The sequence below is a fragment of the Salmo salar genome, chromosome ssa20, assembly GCF_905237065.1.
Source record: "Salmo salar chromosome ssa20, Ssal_v3.1, whole genome shotgun sequence".
NCBI lineage: Eukaryota > Metazoa > Chordata > Actinopteri > Salmoniformes > Salmonidae > Salmo > Salmo salar.
The window spans coordinates 63,861,967-63,882,338 of NC_059461.1; the positions used below are offsets into that span (position 1 = coordinate 63,861,967).

Consider the following 20,372-nt stretch of genomic DNA (forward strand, 5'->3'; position numbering starts at 1 on the left):
TATGAAAGGCGACCGTTTAGCGAATCCAACTGTTGTAGTTTCATCTCGCTGAGATATTCTCAGCCGGATTTAGAACTCTCAACAAGAAAGAAGTACTAAACAAGTTCATAGAATTTAAACAAGACCACTTTCTCTTGGTCACAGAGGAATTAAATCACTTTGGGCCCAATTCTGACCCGAGGTAAACACGCTTAAATGGAATGTAATTCAGTTTTTATGCACGTTTCTCGATGTGTGTATTCTGACCTTGAACTTAAGCATGAGAATAGCAAGCTATTTACCCGCTATTAGTTTGGGATGGAGATTGAATAAATGAAGGTGTGGCCAAGTGTGTCTGAAAAACAATATTCTGACCTTGACTTAATTCCCTAATAATTCCACCACCTTAGCGCGCAAGGAAACCATGAATAAAGTTGGAAAATCATCTACTTAATTTTTTTCAGATAGAAATAACACCATTCTCCATGCACTGTAATTTACAACTTGATAAGAGCTATTGATGTCACGTCTGTCGTTAAAGGTAGACCAAGGCACAGCGTGTGTTGGGTTCATCATATTTTATTTAATGGTGAACCAGCAAAAAACGAAACACCGAACTAAAAGTTTTGCAGGCTACTAACAGCAATACAAAAACAAGATCCCACAACTACAGGCGGGGAAAGGCTGCCTAAGTATGATTCCTAATCAGGGACAACGATAGACAGCTGCCTCTGATTAGGAACCATACTCGGCTCAACACAAAGAAATAGACTCCATAGAATGCCCACCCCACCCCACACCCTGACCTAACCACATGGAGAAACAAACCATCTCTCTCAGGTCAGGGCATGACAACTGATAATAGTTTGAGATGAGTAATCCGATTGGAAAAGGGAATTATAAGTGTAAATTACACTTGTTTTAGATCTATTTTACCTTATAATTGCTGGAGACAAATGTGAAACCAGTCATATGGCAGCAAACTGAAACATATCAACATATTACCTTTCATACAGTAAGGTTTATGGAATGCTGTGCCATTAAGAAACATTTTTATTGAACAGCCTTTTAAATTGCAGGGATAGGCACTCTCGAATAAGTATAGGTTACCCTAACATTCTCTCTTTCCTATTTCTATCATGCTAAATATTAGCTGCTATCAGTATCAACCGTCACTAGGCCTAATAACCACATTTATTCAAACAGTAGGGTCTATAACACGAACGTCTAACAACCCAAAAGTCACGTGTTCAAATCTCATCATGGACAACTTTAGCTAATTTGCAATTACTTGCTACTTAGCATGTTAGCTAACCCTTTAAACTAACTCCTAACCCTAACCTTAACCTAACGTAGCATATCATACTAAAGCAGTCGAACGTAATATATCGTGCTAAACCTCGGCAGCTCCGTCTTGCCGAGGTTCAGCTTGAGGTGGTGATCCGTCATCCACACTGATATGTCTGCCAGACATGCAGAGATGCGATTCGCCACCTGGTTATCAGAAGGGGGAAAGGAGAAGATTAATTGTGTCATCTGCGTAGCAATGATAGGAGAGACCATGTGAGGATATGACAGAGCCAAGTGACTTGGTGTATAGCGAGAATAGGAGAGGGCCTAGAACTGAGCCCTGGGGGACACCAGTGGTGAGAGCACGTGGTGCGGAGACGGATTCTCGTCATGCCACCTGGTAGGAGCGACCTATCAGGTAGGACGCAATCCAAGAGTGAGCCGCGCCGGAGATACCCAACTCGGAGAGGGTGGAGAGGAGGATCTGATGGTTCACAGTATCAAAGGCAGCAGATAGGTCTAGAAGGATGAGAGCAGAGGAGAGAGAGTTAGCTTTAGCAGTGCGGAGAGCCTCCGTGACACAGAGAAGAGCAGTCTCAGTTGAATGACCAGCCTTGAAACCTGACTGATTTGGATCGAGAAAGTAATTCTGAGAGAGATAGCAGGAGAGCTGGCCAAGGACGGCACGTTCAAGAGTTTTGGAGAGAAAAGAAAGAAGGGATACTGGTCTGTAGTTGTTGACATCGGAGGGATCGAGTGTCGGTTTTTTGAGAAGGGGTGCAACTCTCGCTCTCTTGAAGACGGAAGGGACGTAGCCAGCGGTCAAGGATGAGTTGATGAGTGAGGTGATGTAAGGGAGAAGGTCTCCGGAAATGGTCTGGAGGAGAGAGGAGGGGATAGGGTCAAGCGGGCAGGTTGTTGGGCGGCCGGTCGTCACAAGACGCAAGATTTCATCTGGAGAGAGAGGGGAGAAAGAGGTCAAAGCATAGGGTAGGGCAATGTGAGCAGGACCAGCGGTGTCGTTTGACTTAACAAACGAGGATCGGATGTCGTCGACCTTCTTTTCAAAAATGTTGACGAAGTCATCCGCAGAGAGGGAGGAGGGAGGGGGAGGAGGATTCAGGAGGGAGGAGAAGGTGGCAAAGAGCTTCCTAGGGTTAGAGGCAGATGCTTGGAAGTTAGAGTGGTAGAAAGTGGCTTTAGCAGCAGAAACAGAGGAGGAAAATGTAGAGAGGAGGAAGTGAAAAGATGCCAGGTCCGCAGGGAGGCTAGTTTTTCTCCATTTCCGCTCGGTTGCCCGGAGCCCTATTCTGTGAGCTCGCAATGAGTCGTCAAGCCACGGAGCAGGAGGGGAGGACCGAGCCGGTCGGGAGGATACGGGACATAGAGAGTCAAAGGATGCAGAAAGGGAGGAGAGGAGGGTTGAGGAGGCAGAATCAGGAGATTGGTTGGAGATGGATTGAGCAGAGGGAAGAGATGATAGGATGGAAGAGGAGAGAGTAGCAGGAGAGAGAGAGCGAAGGTTGCGACGACGCAATACCATCTGAGTAGGGGCAGAGTGAGTAGTGTTGGAGGAGAGCGAGAGGGAAAAGGATACAAGGTAGTGATCGGAGACTTGGAGGGGAGTTGCAGTGAGATTAGTAGAAGAACCGCATCTAGTGAAGATGAGGTCAAGACAAACCGATTCTAAATCCTGTTGATTCTGTGGTGGATGAATTAGTTGGGTAACATAGATAATTAAGATGTTTTATTAGTATAATATGCTTATGTGAGATACTTGTCATTAGAAAGTGTCCTTTGGACTCTGGTGTCTTTCAGTTGCGCGTTTCCCTTACCTGGGGCTCAGTCACTTGGGGCCCAGAGAGGGGAGAGGTCAGACTTGTTTTTTACATGTCTCTGTTGCTATGCAGAATATCAGCAAGAGAGGAGGACAGAATGAAACATTGTCTTCATGTGAATGTGTCTTTACCTATTCTTAAACCATGTGAAGGGATGGCATAATTAATGGGGAACCAATTATTTGTCTCCACAATGTCTGTGCGCAGGTCACTTCCCTCAGTGTGCTTCTCCAGGAGTGGGAACAAGAGGTGTCTTACTGAGGATGGGCCTCTATGAGATTTATGGTGTATTTTGATAAGAACACCTAAAAAGCATTCCAGAGGATATGAGCTAATAGGACGGTTTTAGGGAGACCAGACACTGGTCTATATAATGACTCTGTTGATATAGCAGTTGCTGTGTTATATAGATATATTTTCATACAAAACTTAACCTTGTGACCCATTCTATGCATCTGTGGTTTGTCATGTACGTTGAGAGGGGTGGATCTTGAGTATAAAAGCTCTTTGTATTGAAGGTGTCACCTTTTTCAATGGCATCATTGAAGGTCAAGTGCTTTTGCAAAAGTATCTTAATTATTAAAGATGTAGTTAACTCGGACTGGTGTGTTTGTAACTCTCCTCATTTGGTAATGCAGAAATTAGCCACCACAATTCACACAGCAATCATGTGTCATTCAAGCAATACTGTGTGTGAAATGATCATTAGACAGGTGAAGGTGAGATGCCTTTAGAATACAATAAATGTCCTAGCTAGGGACAGGAGGAGGAGACTGGGCAAGGGTTGTGTTTGACATCAATGAACCTTTTAGAGACAAACATATTGATACCATAATAGGTTCTAGTTATTTTTCAATAGTTACTGTTATTGTTATTAAAGGATTACAGTAAGACCACTTTCTCACATTTATTTCAGATTCTGCTGACATTCTTTATGTAGTAGTAAAAAGGTGTGTCTTATGATGGTCAATGTTGGTACTGACAAATTACTAAACTCAGCAAAAAAAGAAACTGCCCTTTTTCAGGACCCTGTCTTTCAAAGATAATTGGTAAAAATCCAAATAACTTCACAGATCTTCATTGTAAAGTGTTTAAACACTGTTTCTCATGCTTGTTCAATGAACCATAAACAATTAATGAACATGCACCTGTGGAACGGCCGTTAAGACACTAACAGCTTACAGACGGTAGGCAATTAAGGTCACAGTTATGAAAACTTAGGACACCAAAGAGGTCTTTCTACTGACTCTGAAAAACACCAAAAGAAAGATGCCCAGGGTACCTGCTCATCTGCGTGAATGTGCCTTAGGCATGCTGCAAGGAAGCATGAGGACTGCAGATGTGGCCAGGGCAATAAATTGCAATGTCCGTACTGTTTGTCGCCTAAGACAGCGCTATAGGGAGACAGGATGGACAGAAACTAAATCTATTAAATCTATAATGTTTTAAACCCTATCTCTGTTGTTTCAGAAGTTGATGTTAGTGGCCATTTTTTTTTATGATAGTTTGACTGGAACAATACATGTAGTTTTCATTTTGGGGGAATGCTGAGCTGGTGTTTACAGTACAGGAGTCCAACGAACATCAGGTTTGTCTGGGGCCCAGAGTCCCAGGGAGAACACACTGTTTGGACCTGGCCCCAGCTGTCTTCACTACTGACGCATGACTTACGTCAAGAGCAGACCAAGCCCTGGTGTGCTGGTCTCAACAGAGTCATCTTGTTTGCCAAATAAAACAAAACATAAGGTTGCACAATTAGGCTCGACTCCGTTAATAATCAACCAGTCTGTTAATTACTAATCAGGGAACAGGGGACACACTCTCTCTCTAACTGTACTCTGGAGATATCCATCTGGCAACACAGTAAACACACCTCCCTGTTCATCAAATGCAGTCCATGCAAGTCCCCTCACAAACAACTTATGCCAACGTTTACGGTTTCATCATTCTCTCTGAAAAGAATAACAAACGCTGGTAGACAGACATGCCTTTTACTCTTTGCCCTGGTCTGCATGCATTTCACCAAAGGTTGATATAACACCATTTAAAAATAGAACAAGGTTTTATAGATATTGTAGCAAACGGCGGAGCAGAGTAGCAAAACCAGGTCACTGGCGTGAAAGGTAAACACCCTACACATCGCACCAATAGGGTAAATCCACTTGGTGGGAATTGTAATGTGGCTCACATAGAAAGGATCGCTACACGGCCCCCACAGAACAGGAAGGCACGTCCCCATGCTTTGACTACTCAGCCCCCTTACACATCTTTGCTTTCCTTTGGCCTCACGGCCACCATCCCACTACTGACACCCATGTAGTGAATGGTGGGACAGGGAGGAGAACCCGGCTGGCTGGTGTGAAAGGCAAACACCCTATGCATTGCACCAATAGGATTAACCCACTTGGTGTGAATTGTAACGTGCTCATAAAGCAAGGATCGCTCCAATATGTTATACTGTATTCCAAATACTGGCATGACAGTGCTGAGGTAAATAAACACATTTGAAGAAACATTGATCGGTCTAAGTCACATTTCATAAATAGCAGGCCTCCTGTTGAGCCTTAATTTCAAAACATAGGGCCCTTTCAAAATGTAACCATTTTCCAAATTCAAAGAAAAAGAAACTGGCCTGCATGTAAATTCAGACATGCTTTTGTCCCTGCACAAGGATAATGTGCTCGACTTATCCAGGAAAATTTTAATTGGTGTTGATTAAATAGAGCCCATAGTTCATCAAATGTGATCACCATTTTAAAGTGACAAAATGGCCTATATGATTTTGCACTATTGTGAAAGCTGTTTTTTTTTATCAGTTAATCTGAGTAAAGATGGCTCTAATGGTTGGACAAGGTGCTTGCAAGTGTTGTAGGTTTGATTCTTGCATGGTCCACATAATGGCTCAAATAGTCAGACCATACTATCATTACTTCTAATTAGTTGTTCTAATTAGGTAATTTGAAGAGTTCCCTAAGTAAAAGTTAAGCACCTATTAGACCTTTTCCCTGTTGAGAAACTTGAGCAATAATTATGAACATAATGCACTTTGAGAATGGAATGAAATTAATTTATCCCTTGAGAAATCAAGACACTGTCAAAACATTTAGAATAAGGAAATGCCTCTTCCCAGAGATGTTTTGTATCATGGTGATGTTATGGAGAAAAATGTATAAAGATCCACAACCCATCCCTCCAAAACCTTTACTTTCTCCATCAGAGGACAAGGTTAGTTGCACATTTATTCATCTTTGGGATCATGTATATTGTCATACATTTTTCTGTGTGCATATCAAGTCTTTGTTTTCCACAACATTTCAGATTTGCCGACATCGACCATTCCTCAAGCAGGCCACATTGAAAAATGCAGAATCTGACCAACTTTCCAGGCAATGCCACCAACTCACAGAAGAGCCTGTCTGTGATAATCAAGGTGTGTGTGGTGATCCCCTTCTTCTGCATCTTCCTCTACTGCATCGTGGTCATGCTGCACACGTTCGCCTCCCACAGACATTTCCTGGACAACTCCCGCTACATCCTGTTTGCCTACATGCTGATCAACGACACTCTCCAGCTCCTCTCCTCTGTCCTCCTCTTCCTCTTCATCATGGGAAATGTGAAGTTTGCCATCGTCTACTGTGCACCTCTACTTTTCTTCTCCACCTCTACCTTCCAGAACACCCCTCTGATCCTGGCAGCTATGTCCCTGGAGCGCTACGTGGCCATCTTCTACCCTCTGCAGCGCCCGGCTGCCTGGCGCGCTGACCGCATCTGGGTCATCATCCTGAGCCTGTGGCTGGTCAGCTGCATCCTGCCCATTGTGGACTTCTCTCTGGGAGAGACTAAGCCTGGCATGAACGTCTTCTCCACCCCGGTGCTCTGCAAAACCGTGGTCCTCAACTCATCCCCCGTCCAGACACTGTTCAAGGTGTCGCTCAACGGTCTGTTCTTCACTGTGGTGGCGGCCATCATCATGTTCACCTACATGAGGATCCTGCTGGAGACCAGGAAGATGCGTCAGGACCGGGCATCGGTGGGCAAGGCCATGCACACAGTGCTGCTCCATGGTTTTCAGCTGCTGCTGTGCATGAGCGCCTTCACCCACCCGGTCACAGAGAGCCGCATCAGTATGCAGGCCGGCTGGCTGCAAGAGCACATCTCCTTCTTCAACTACTTCTGCTTCATTCTACTGCCACGCTTCCTCAGCCCGCTCATCTACGGCCTGAGAGATGAGTCCCTAAGGGGCTACATGAGGGGAGCTGTCCTGTGCTGCTCACACAGACACAGGATCAGCCCCAGAGCCCTGGCCACCAAGCCCAGGGTCAAATGAACTGGTCCTGAAGCGGAGCCACTTGTCAAATCAATGTACAGTCTAGCAGCCTGTATATGTTAGTTCATTAAAAGAGTAAAACCTTGGCTGGATGACAACCATTATGTCATTATAAAGCTGGTGTCTTTTAAAAAATTTGATTCGTTGGTTACTATCTAACAAAACTGTACATTCTTCTTCAAACACAGAGGCTTGTTTGGAATAGAGAAGATTGCTTCAAAATACTTTGAGATATCGTAAACTCGTACGCTAGATGTCACTATAATTCCACATTTATCAAGTGGTCCAACTTGGGTCACCGCACTGGATGAATGTGCGCCCACAGGAAGACGTTCAGTTTCTTTGGCGAAATTAAAACACTGATAGCTAAAGCAATAAGGGTTAGATGATTTGATATTCAGAGTTATTATGAAACAATTTAACGAGACTATTATATAACTGGAAGGCAGGGACTGGGCACATTCACCCATCACAATTCCAAAAAGCAAACTGTTGCAATACATTTTGAGTAAATACAGTTTTCCTAAACTACCTAATGTAATTTGATTGTTCATTAATCATACAACTTCATATATGAGATTGGTATTGTTGAACTATTCCTCCGGATGACAGATCATGTGAAGTGGTGAAAGCTGATGTCTCAGGTGTGACCGGCGCGCTGTTGAGAAAGAACATTGCAGAGATTCACACAGAACTGCAGGACCAAGCGCAGCTTTCCCGTAGGGCAGCCTTGAGTGGTTTCAAACAAGAAACTGCGCTACACTGCATACATTTACAGCAAGAACCATTGTAGATTAGAGTTGACAAATATCTAGCACAAGCATAGGCAACATTTTAAACATAGTTGAGGGGATCATACGCGCGCAAAATGCTATATTATTTCAAATCCATTTACTCAGCCTGTGTTATAATCAGTGTAATTTTGATGCCGTTATCTTTTGGTGAGATGTATACGTCATTATTGAACGTAAAACAAGCCATCAATGTTGAAAGACAACTTATTGATCATTTAGAAACTTACATCGAACACGAATCGGAGAGACTTGAAGACATCAAAAGGTGAGTAACAGACAGGGAATGTTGTCATGATGCACGCTTGATAGACTACCACTTATATTTTAGGCTTAATTATTAAGGCTTTTGAGTGGGTGGTTTTAGAGGGAGACAGAGAACAAATAAAGATAAATAATTGTTTGTAAGTTTGGGCTATGTGTCCTTTATTATATTTTTTTCCATACAATTTCATGATAGGCTACTGTTATCGTCTTACTTAAGGCGTTGTATTCCTTGCGGAACATATGTCATCGATGAATCGCCTCCATCCGTGTAGGTAACTTTAGAATAAACTTAACATTTATAATGACTCATTTACTAATGTTAAGTTCGTTCTAAAGCCTATCATAAACTCAAGATGAGTTCTATACTAGTTTAGGAGAAGAATTTCCATGGAAAGCCTCATGCATATATCATTGCATGGTTGTCTCCCCTATCATGATGTCACCTTAAGGGGATATATTCTCTCTAAACGTGTAATACTTATAGATTCTTTCTGCAGGTTTTATGCAAAGGTGTCAGACTTGCACAGTGAGGTGTACAGTGGACCATCAGCTGCTATGGCAAACCCCTTGGTGGCGTTCACTCTTATCAAGCGCTTGCAGTCCGAGTGGCTGAATCTGATCTACAGTGATGAAGCACAAGAGAACACCCAAGGTTGTTTCCCTTTATGACTCTCTTTAAAAAACACATCTGGTCCTTACAACTGACATCACCTGGGACCTAAGTTTGTCAAAGCTTCATCCCCCGCTTCTTGTGTCCTATCATTACATCACTCCCACTCATTCCCCTTTGTTGTGTTTCAGCCTTCAGGTCTGGTTACAAGGAGGTGGAGAAGGAGGGCAGCTTGCCCAAACTGGAGGACCTTCAGGGGGCTGCCAAGGGGCTGATGAGGCTGCAGGATGTGTATGCCCTTCAAGTGGGGGGACTTGTGAGAGGTCACTTCCAGAGGATCACTGACGGCAACCCCATTGACATCTACAGTCCCACAGTATCTGTTCCTCTTTCTGGGGATGATTGCTTCCTGGTTGGGAAGGTAAGCCACCAATAACTCACCCATTTAATCTTTGGCTCTGCCTGATTCTCCACCCTTCTCCTGAAGTGTGCACTTGCACACTGTCTCGCGTGGATCTAACAATGATGGAATCTCCCTCCAGCCAAAGATTACACAAATCCCATGTGTAAAATGAACTGGTATAAGCGCTCATTCATTCCCATGTCCATCATACCTGAACTGTAATAGTACTCCACTGACTGAATAAGGGAATGTGCAATATGTATTATGTACAGTATGTGGCTATATGAGGAGTGTGTATGATAAGGATGGGAGGGGGGGGGGGAGATATCTTTAGACTATTGTCTGTACATATTGGTCCTAGCATTGTTGCTTCTGTCTGTAATAGTATGGGTTTATTCTTCTACGCTGTCACAACGTTTAGTATGCAATGTCACAACGTAATACATAATACATACAATGTATGTATTATGTTGATTGTGTCATGTACAGTGTTTTTTTTTTTGTGTGTTCAAGACCATTTTCACCTTGAGGACATTAAAGTTCATCCTATACCATGTTTTTAATGATGGGGATTGTGCAAGTACACACTTCTGGAAAAGGGTGGAGAAAAGGGACGTAGCCTTTATGGCTTCATTTTGCTTCATTTCCTTTTGGCATCTGCTCACTATGGGGTGTGACCAAAAGGTAATCCCTGCTCACATTGCACTCTATAAAGTGTCAACTGGAGATGTGCTGTTGGAGTCATGGAGAGGAGGAGGGCATGTAACAGGAGGAGTGCTAACCTGCTGGGTAGATGGTGCTGTGAGATCTGGCTTCCCTGATTAGCATTAGCAGAAGACCATAAAACACTGTTTTGTTCTGAGCCTGTCATATTCTGTGGTTAGAGATGGAGTAAAGTCCTCTTCCTGTGTGTCAGGGGGATTCATATAGAGAGACAAGACCGGTGTGTTCTCTCAGACAAATTTAAAAAGGGTGCATGATGTGCATCCCATATGGCAGATTATTCCCTATTTACTGCACTACATTTGACCAGATTCCTATATGTCCTGGTCAAAAGTAGTGCAATATAAAGAGAATAGGGTAACATTTGGGACACGGAAAAGTCTTCCTCATGATGAGTCACTTCACAATGGATCCTATTGTTTATGTACAGTGGCAGTGCACAAGGGGCACTGTGTGGGAGAGACAGTGTGGAAAATACATAATCTCTGTTTAGGGAAGTCTAAGAATGTGGAGTAGGGGCGTTTGCTACACTTTTGTTAACACCAAGATTATCTGACTGTGATCATGTGTAAACAGATGCTCGGTTTGGGGTGTTGTGAGTCAGCATACAGTAACAGTTCTACAACTGCGCTTTTATGGTGGCTAAAACCCAGTCGTTAAAACCAGCAGGGTAAGCTAAGGGTTAGCTTTATTTCTCACATTTCCGGGGCGCGTACAAAGCCGCAGCCACCATCAACAATCATAGTGCTACATGTACTTTACGTGGCTCTCTTCTCTTCAGCTCTAGATGCGAGAGAATGATATTTACAATGCTTTAAAAGGTGTTTACTCTTTCCTTCCAACATAAGTTTTGATTACAGATAAACATTTCCAAGTATGTGTATATGACTGTTCAGGAAAACAATGTCTCAATTTCTCATTATAAAATCTTTCTGTTGTTTTCTAATGCTAACATCCTGTTGTTGTATTGCAGGTTGCCTATGAGCTGGAGGACTACTACCACTCAGTGCAGTGGCTGGAGGAGTCAGTGCGTCTGTTCCGAGGGGCAGGAGGGGAATGGAGCCCAGAGAATGAGGGAACTCTGGAAGATGCTCTGGATCACCTGGCCTTTTCTCACTTCAAGGTGTCTATTTTGCACATAGAAATACAAGTTATTCTGACTCTTTTCAAAATAGATAGACCTATTGGTTGAAAAAAAAATTTAATTGAGAGAAGATGTGATTCTTTTAGCATTTTGTTGACCAAATGTAACTTTTTTGTTTTGTTTCAGACAGGAAACATTTCCTATGCACTGAGTCTCTCTCAGGAGTTGTTGAACCATGGTAAGCCTGTTCACTTAAAACATTCCACTATACTGTGGCCTGGGGTGGTCCAGCGGTCTAAACAGCTGTCTCTGGATCACACATACACCGTTGCGAGCATGGGTTTTACTCCGACCCACTACTCCTTCCTTTCTCTTTATCCTGTCCAATAAACATAAAAATATGAAATGATTGGGACTGCCCCACTCCATAAAAAAACATCCCACTACTGTCCCACGGTATATAGAGGCAGCCTTCTTTGTATATCAGCCTATTTCCCCATACGGTACTTACTGTGGATAATGCAGACGTGGACCTGGACCTAACAATTCAGGCCTCTTTTAATAAAAGTAAATACATTTCCTGTAACGTGACCAGGAAAACATGCTTGCTTGTTTATATTTGACCAACTGGACGCTGTGATTTGTTTGTCCAAACTCATGGTATCACATTGATGGTATTTACATGATTCCCTTCCTGAAGATCCCATGAACGGGAGAGTTTTAAAGAATGTACAGAAGTATGAGCGACTGCTAGTTGACAGTCCACCTTTACTAAGCACTGACACTGGATTGAAGAGGCCCAACACCACCTATCTACGGACAAGGAACACCTATGAGAGACTATGTCGGACACAGGGCACTCAGGTATACTCATCTATGATATTATAATCTTGTCCACCCACCCGGCTATATGCGGTAGCAATTGAGTGATACATTTGCTAACTTTTAGAAATGCTCCAAACAGCAACAGAAATCATACTGTCCTTCTTAATGTATGACACCATATGAACCACCATATGAGGAAAACAGTTGTGGTTTTCAAATAATGTGCAGAGACTTGGCTACAGTCTGGAGCTCACAGAAAGCGAAAAGAGTTTTAAAATACAAGTTTTGAGGATGAAAAGAAAATACTGCTTTCTTTCCATGTTTGGGCTCCAGTAATGGACTTCAGATGCCATTCTCTCCTCACAGCCAACGCATTATGAAAACCCCCGGCTGTTCTGTGACTATTTCAACAATGACAGTCCTGGGTTGCTACTGCAGCCAATCAGACGTGAGATGCTGAGCCTGCAGCCTTACGTGGTCCTCTACCACAGCTTCATCACTGACTCAGAGGCAGAGAGCATCAGGGACCTCGCCCAGACAGGGGTGAGTGTCTATCTACTGCCATGGTATCAACCCTTTTACTCAGAAAAGGCCTATCAGGCACAGTATGTATTTGTAAGTCGCTCTGGATAAGAGCGTCTGCTAAATGACTTAAATGTAAATGTAAACGCCTCGGATAAGAAGTGCTGATCTAGGATCCAGTCCTCCCCATCCAGTCTTATTCATTGTGATCTAAAAGGCAAAACTGACCTAAATCAGCCATCCAACTCTGAGACGCTTGATACATATGGCCCCAGATTCCATTGTCATAACATTGATTGAGATTACCACATTCAAAGTCCATTGAAAATGAGGACTGTCTTTTAAATAACATAACTGATAAAAGAGACCCCCTGTGTCATGATTCGTTTTTGCACATCTGAAGGATTATTAAATGTATTACATGTCAATGGCCTATTTTATGACTCCAGTAAAGATTGTGCAGGAGAGTGACTCTACACATCGAACAGTGTTCGTTTTGGCTCTGCTGGGATAACGGTTATTTCTGGAAATTTCCCATCGGCCATCTTTTTTTCCTTGTGGTCTGGCCGCTTAGACTGCCACTGAACTGAGGTGCTAGTTTTTCACCTGAGTAATAGTTACACCTTAGATTACATTGGCAGGCTATGATAGGATTTTTATCATATAGTAATCTTTCTATTCTTGCATGTTTGTGATCTCAAATACTTAATCTACCAAGGGTTTTAGAAAGGCTCAGTCTCAGTTCTGTGACCTGGTTGCAATTTTGAGAATATTAACAAATATTTACAATCTGATAATACATGCCAAAAAGAGCGCAAATATGTCCATCACGCTGGTTTGCAAGAAGAACGTCTGACTGAATTGACTTTACTTTGTACTGATCCCAATCTAAGAAAAGTTGAACAATAGTGAGAGGTTTAGGGATCTCTCAAAAACCCATTGGAGGAATAGTTGATATTGTTCCAACCATTAAGCAAAGGTTAAAGTAATAAAGGATACATTACTTCCGATCTTTGGCGGAGTGCCTCAGACGGTCCAAATTGCTGAGGGCTATGGGTAAAAACTGACTTCTCATCTCAATAGCTAATGGAAAATAATACTGTGTCTGTCCTGTGCTAGCAGCATAGAAAGATCTATCATCCTAATAGTGTTTATGATGACTCAGTTTTTCTGGCGAGATGCTGTAACCCAAATGATCTCCTAGATTGTGTGAGGTTTTGGCACTGTTCAACGGGTTTTCCACCCCTTCTTCAAATGGAAATCCCTCTACTTATTCCATTATTATGTCAACATTTGATGGCACTCTGGTGGGTTGATTAAAACCAGGCCTGGCCTGCATCTCAAATAGCATCTTATTCCCTATATAGTGCACTACAAAAGTAGCGAACTATATAGGGAATAGGCTGCCATTTGGGAGTCACATCTGGAGTATTAGTCATTTGGAGCCTGGAGCACGTGCAGCACTCCTTGCCCTGAGTACATAGACACATACATCATTGCCTGAGCATGGCATTTGTGTGTTCATGCTTGGCTCCAATGGTTTAGTATTAGCTGTCTAGTCCAAAGTATTTAGAGAGAGTGTAGATAGAAATGCCAGTCAAGTATTTCCGTCAGGCATGGCTTCATTGGAAAATTACTGCGGTTGCCAGTTGTTGAGTTTTGACATATTCAAAAAAGAATGTTTATTTACTGAGCTCTTTTGGATGTTCTGTTCTCTATCCTCACATCATTAATGTTTCTCTTGTCAGACAGAGCCCTGCAGTTGGATCTTAAAAAGTTATTGCTGTATAAAATTGAGTATTGACAGTTTTCTTTATTTTTGTGCCATAAGTTAAGGAGATCTGTGGTGGCATCTGGAGAGGAACAGGCTACTGCAGAGTATCGCATCAGCAAGAGGTACTACTATCAGAAACATGCCACCATTAAATGTATAGTTTACTGTTCCTCCTCATAACACTTACAGCAGTAATAAAGCACCAAGCAGATCAATGCACCCTCACAACAACCAGTGAATATACTGTATAACACTATAAAATGCTTGGGCTAATTTTATGGTGCACACATGATTTGCAGGCCTATTAGCTATATGTAATGTATGATAGTTAACTGTGGGATAAACTTTAACCTTTGAATGGAAAGTGGCTGAACACCTCTGGAACCTACAGTATCAGTGGAAGAGGAAGTGTACATCATTGTCTTACGTCAGGTAGCAAGACGAGTATCTGCACTAATTGGTTTAGGACTGCACATCACGAAGGAATGACACCACCTGTCAGAAGAGCATCAGGTCGAGCTCAAACCAAGACAGTAACATTATCTGTATTATGAGCGTTTGTGGTTTGTTTTTCAGTGCATGGTTAAAGGAGACAGCCCACCCTATCATTGGGAGGCTGGACCAGAGAATCACCTTGCTCACAGGTCTCAATGTGCAGCCTCCGTATGCAGAGTACCTCCAAGTGGTGAACTATGGGATTGGAGGACACTATGAACCCCATTTTGACCATGCAACGGTGAGTGGGTTTCTCTACATTTAGAACAGTAGATCTTGAATAAACCCAAGATTTACTACATTAACCAACACTTGATGCAATAGTGTACCCTCATTTTCTGTGTTAGTGTTGAGTGATGGGCAGTGTCCCAAACGTCACCCTATTCGCTAGTACAGGGGTTCCTAAACTTTTTCACTCAGACACACTGACATGACAAGAGGAAAACTGATGATGAACTACCCAATTTCAAAATTGCACCTTGTGCATTCTACTATTACAACTTATTTGAGGGAGGGGTACCCCCCCCCCCCGCCGAGCGCGCCCCACAGTTTGGGAACCACTGCCCTAGTACACTACTTTTGACCAGGGCCCATAGTTCTCTGGTCAAAATTAGTGCTCTATATAGGGGAATAGGGTACCATTTGAGACGTTACCATAGTCTTTGGCGGTAAAGTAAGGAAGGACATGATATATTTATGATTACTATTTCCTACATATAACCAGTCAGCATCAAGCCCCCTTTTTAAGCTCAACGCTGGGAATCGAGTGGCAACCTTCATGATATACGTAAGTTAATAATTTGTTTTATCTTGTTATCTTATTATATGTGCATGATCGTCTCATTTGTGGAAATCCAGTAAAAACATCTTTGGAGATAGTGTACGCTAGATTGCATTTATCAGCACAATAATTCAGTATTATCTTATTGAAAATTGCAATGAGATATATTTTAGTCCAATTTCAAACTTCCAGTTAAGGCGGTATGGAAAAAAATGTCTGCTTGTAAGTTTTGGACAAACTCCACACTCCGTATTCCGGCACAGATGGCTTTTTTATGACATGTGCACACAGTGGCTAGACTAGACACAACTCAGTGAGAATGTTGTCATCCTCCACAGCTCAGCTCTGTGGATGCAGGTGGGTCCACAGCCTTCATCCATGCTAACTTCAGCGTTCCTGTTCTGGAGGTAAATGCACTGCACACGTCAGCTGCTGGCTAAACTTAGTCTATGTCCCAAATGGCACCCTATTCCCTACATAGTGCACTACCTTTTTTTTTTTTTTTACCAGGCTGTTTGTCAAAAGTAGTGCACTATATAGGGAATAGGGTGCTATTTGGGACATATACTTAATCTTCTTCTGTTTACCCATCGAAATTGCTTCAAGCCAGAACACGTACGCGCATAAGCCTTCACTCTGTTAAAATGGCATCAAGAATAATAAGAGATTCCTTCCTCAGAAAGTTCACATCATTTCTTAAGATGTTTTGAGTAGTACTGTTGAGAAGTACTGTTCTTATGACAGTAGGCATGTTGAGAAAAGAGGAGCCAAAGGCTGTGTCCCAAATGGCACTCAATTCCCTTTATAGTGTACTACTTTTGATCAGAGCCCTGGTCAGGGCCCTGGTCAAAAGTAGTACATTATATAGGGAATTTGATGCCATTTGGGACGCAACCACAGTGTAGTGTTTGGTTTAATAAATTAGCTGCTGTTGAAAAGACACAGGCCCTCACCAGGTTTTAACCTCTCAACCTGGATTTTATTATGGTTTCACTTCCTGCCCCATATCCATGTCAAAGATGTTGTACTTGGAGCACAGCTATGCACGTGGGATTTTAACTTGCAAGTAAACAAAATACATTTTTTTATGGAGGAACAATGTCTTAGGATTGTCAAGTAGAGGAGAAGTCCAAACAAATTCCAGGCACGATAGTGGCCCACACAAAATCCAGGCACGATTTAAAATGTTTCTTTCTTATGTTTTTTAGTGACACATTTCCATTGTCTCTCGTGTTCCAGAATGCTGCCCTCTTCTGGTGGAACCTCCATCGGAACGGTCAAGGAGATGGTGACACTCTGCATGCTGGCTGCCCTGTCCTTGTTGGGGACAAATGGGGTAAGAAGCTTTAATGAGACAACCGGGAACACCACATAGTTCCTATAGAAAAGCATACAGGCACACTGAGCAGTGTCAGATGTGGAAAGCTAAGAATCCTACGTCTATTCCAGTAGCCTGTCTGTCATACTGAAGTCACAGCAGGAGCCCGGGGCCACATCTGCACTGCATTAGACAGATAGTTAGGGATGATATAGAGAGGAAGTCAGGTACTGAGCACTGCTCTGGGATGCTAAACATGTGGGCCTCCATTTTACATAATTTTACTCTGTCCTGGATCCCACAGTCAGTGACAAGGCTAAAGGAAACGCACAGAGAGGGGTATTAGTCATTACTGTGAGAGGCTGCATCTGAGAGACATTTACAGGAGCAAGTACAGTATATACCTTTTTACTGTATGTTTATGTATTTGAACTAAGAGTATAACAAGGAAATAGGGCCCCATTTGCCATTATTGATGGCTCTATACAAGGGATTTCATTTGAATATACAAATGTTTGTCAACACTTTTAGGGGGTCAGTGAGTATTTAACGACTCCTTTTTACAGACCTGTATATTATATTTTATGTTTGTTTGACTACTGTGTGACATACACCACTAACACACACTCTCTGTTGTCCATGCCCTGTTCCAGTGGCTAACAAATGGATCCATGAGTACGGCCAGGAGTTCCAGAGACGCTGTAGCCCCAATCCTGAGGAGTGAGAAGAGCGAAAGCAGCTGCTGGGACCGCTTGGAGTACAAGAGCCAGTCTCCACAATGGAGCCGCGCGCACCACGCAGGCAGAGCGAGAGAGGGAGGGAACGAGAGAGGGCATGAGAGAGCGCTAGCGGCTGGGGGAGGGGAAGGCAACTAAGGAGCAGCCTGCATCTGTGATTGGAGCTTCAGGCCCATGGGAATGAGGAGCACAGACACTGCTGGAGGGGGCTGGAATGGCAGGGGGGCTGAGTTGGTTTTGGGAAGGAGGTGGTGGGGGTGGAGGGGGGCATTTGGCAATCAGCCCCAAAGGCAGAGCGGCCTCTTGCGCCAACTCCCCAGTCAGTCCCTGCTGGAGCAGAGAGAGAGAGGCCTCTACCCTCACACACTGGGCTGGTTTCAGTTAACTCTGCTAGGCTGTTTGCCTCCGGTGTCAGTTTGTTTGGGGGGAAAAAACGTATAATGCATCCTTTTGAAAAGTGATGCACTGAATCTGGCAGGATACTCTTCACATGGACTGATCTCATTAGCACAGCACTGATCTTTATCAGAATATTTCGTTTTAGAATTATATTTCTGTAACCATCTCACACCTTAAGAATGTAGTTAAGAGCGGTGCTGTGATTCAGAGGAAAAGGGTTATTGTGACTGTTTCCCATTCATGCTCAGTCAGTTCAGGAAATCAAAGGAGATGAGGTCGTCGTCTCTCTCACTGAGGGGCTTGATGACATTTGGTGTGTTCTCTATTGCTCATCTCCTTGTAGCTAATGGGATGGATATGAGTCAAACCTGTTTAGTCTTCTAACTCCCATTCAGTGGCATCATTCATTAGTCATGGTCTGTAAACCAGATGATTGGAAAGTGGGAATGCATCTGCTTTAGTATCGAGTCTTTGACCTCAAATCCTGGGTGTCTAGCTGCATACCAACCAGACAAAAGATTTGTCTGTATGTAGGTCAGAGAGTGCATGCTAGCTTTCACACCTAGTCTATGAGGGTGAGGAGTGTAATGTACTTACTATAGGAGCTGTAGGCTCCAAGGGGCTTTTCTGTCAGTGCTGCTGCCTTTTGAGTGACAGGGAGTGTTGAGGAAGGGAGAGGGGTTCAACAGGAACTATATCTCTGCCTGCTGGGATGTAAGGAAGTATTCCCTCCAGTGCACAACCCCCTACCACTCCTCCCCTTTAGACACACACACACACCGATACAAACACAGGGGCCATATACTACAGGAATGCTACATGCTCCCAACTGCATTCCTTAACAGTAGACCTTGATTGTTCCCCCTGGAGTGGATTGACAGGAGGCCCATACTTGATAAAATGCATGGAGGATGGAGGTTGTGCCTTTGGAGTTTCTCCAACCAAGAAAGAGTATTCTCTGGAATTCTCAATCTTTATATGGTTTTAAAATAAATACATATTTTTGTTAAAGCTATGTCTGCCTCATTACTAAGCACTTAAAACAGAACATTCACAAAAGCATATTTACTATGCTTAGATTCAACAGACTATATATAGTTGACGTTGCACATTGAGGAAATTGAATTTCTCCTCTCGTACACTGCGTTCATTCCTGACTGGCCCAAGCATGTCATATGGAAATCAGTGTACAGTCTGATTCCATGTAGCTGTCTAATATGTGAGCATAGGATGCGTATTGTGCTATTGTATTTAAGTGTACTGTACTGTCCAATTGTTGAGCCCTCCCAAACCCTGGCTAAGAGGTTTATCTATTACTGCATCTATGACAACAAGGAAGTTCAACGAGTGCATGACAATGGTGTTCCCTCTGAGACATCTGGTACTGGGTGAACTAATACTACATTTGGAATCCCAGACCGCAGTTGGAAAGGAGAAGGGGTCTTAATATTAAGTCGATGCAGAATTTCCCAGTTGGGAGGGGTTGATTTGATGTGGGACATAGAAATTGTAAATAGGATTGAAGTGGGCAGCTGGAGGTAATTATAATTTTAATGCGACTAAATGCCATCATACTCCATCTGGCATAAAACATTTAAAAAGATGCGCTGACCGACCCTACTGATGAAGTTGTCGAGCAGGCTTACTTTGCAGAAACACTGATGTTGCTTAACTCAATTTTGGTGACTGAAATATTATCACAGAATATGAACACTGCATAGTGTCTTAGCCTACATGTAACAGACAACATGGGAAATGCTACGCTACAGCACCAATTTGTTGCATAAATGTAAACTATTAGAACTGTAGTGAAGTGGCAGATAAATGTTTCTCCTAAAAGTGGTGGCATTCTTTGACACAACACTGCTGTGAAAGAGTGAAACTTGCAATTTCCTCAGTTCACAGGGAACAGGCCTTTACTTTGCTCTGTGGGAATTCCTATCCGCCATTGACACAGTGTTGCTACCATCACAACAACACACATGGCTTCTGTGGTCCTAGTTGCTAGGCACTTCAGAGTTTCTTCCAAGTTTTATTGCAGACTGGCATAATACCATAGAAGATGAAGAAGAAGAATTTCTTCCTCACTGTCCAAACATTTGAGGCACGTGACTTGTATCAGGAGAGGAAACTTACAGTAGATCATCAACCTACAATGACCAGAAGAACACACTGTATTGTAAATAAATAAAATTGTATATGTTGCAAC

The 20,372-nt window shown here is 43.0% G+C and overlaps 2 protein-coding genes across 2 annotated transcripts; both read left to right on the forward strand.

Annotated features, from left to right (window-relative positions):
* The first annotated feature begins 6,429 nt into the window (after nucleotides 1-6,429).
* Nucleotides 6,430-7,434, forward strand: or95a1 (odorant receptor, family 95, subfamily A, member 1). The gene has a single exon (XM_014162790.2). It carries the CDS (start codon nucleotides 6,469-6,471, stop codon nucleotides 7,432-7,434), a length of 966 nt encoding a protein of 321 aa, XP_014018265.1. The 5' UTR covers nucleotides 6,430-6,468.
* Nucleotides 7,435-7,944: 510 nt separating this feature from the next.
* p4ha3 (prolyl 4-hydroxylase, alpha polypeptide III) lies at nucleotides 7,945-19,174 on the forward strand. Its single transcript, XM_014163104.2, has 13 exons — nucleotides 7,945-8,493; nucleotides 8,990-9,144; nucleotides 9,294-9,523; nucleotides 11,202-11,351; nucleotides 11,499-11,550; nucleotides 12,013-12,176; nucleotides 12,504-12,680; nucleotides 14,491-14,555; nucleotides 15,010-15,169; nucleotides 15,653-15,715; nucleotides 16,048-16,116; nucleotides 16,949-17,045; nucleotides 17,681-19,174. The coding sequence occupies exons 1-13, from the start codon at nucleotides 8,303-8,305 to the stop codon at nucleotides 17,749-17,751; spliced, it is 1,644 nt and encodes a 547-aa protein (XP_014018579.1). The 5' UTR covers nucleotides 7,945-8,302; the 3' UTR covers nucleotides 17,752-19,174.
* The last annotated feature ends 1,198 nt before the right edge of the window (nucleotides 19,175-20,372 follow it).

What these genes read in the sequence shown, in the direction of transcription:
- or95a1 (XM_014162790.2), top strand. Translation starts at nt 6,469, where the DNA reads ATGCAGAATCTGACCAACTTTCCAGGCAATGCCACCAACTCACAGAAG.
- p4ha3 (XM_014163104.2), top strand. Translation starts at nt 8,303, where the DNA reads ATGCTATATTATTTCAAATCCATTTACTCAGCCTGTGTTATAATCAGT. An exon ending in TGGCAACCTTCATGATATAC is followed by an intron (nt 15,716 to 16,047) that starts GTAAGTTAATAA and finishes CATCCTCCACAG; the next exon opens with CTCAGCTCTGTGGATGCAGG. An exon ending in CCTTGTTGGGGACAAATGGG is followed by an intron (nt 17,046 to 17,680) that starts GTAAGAAGCTTT and finishes GCCCTGTTCCAG; the next exon opens with TGGCTAACAAATGGATCCAT.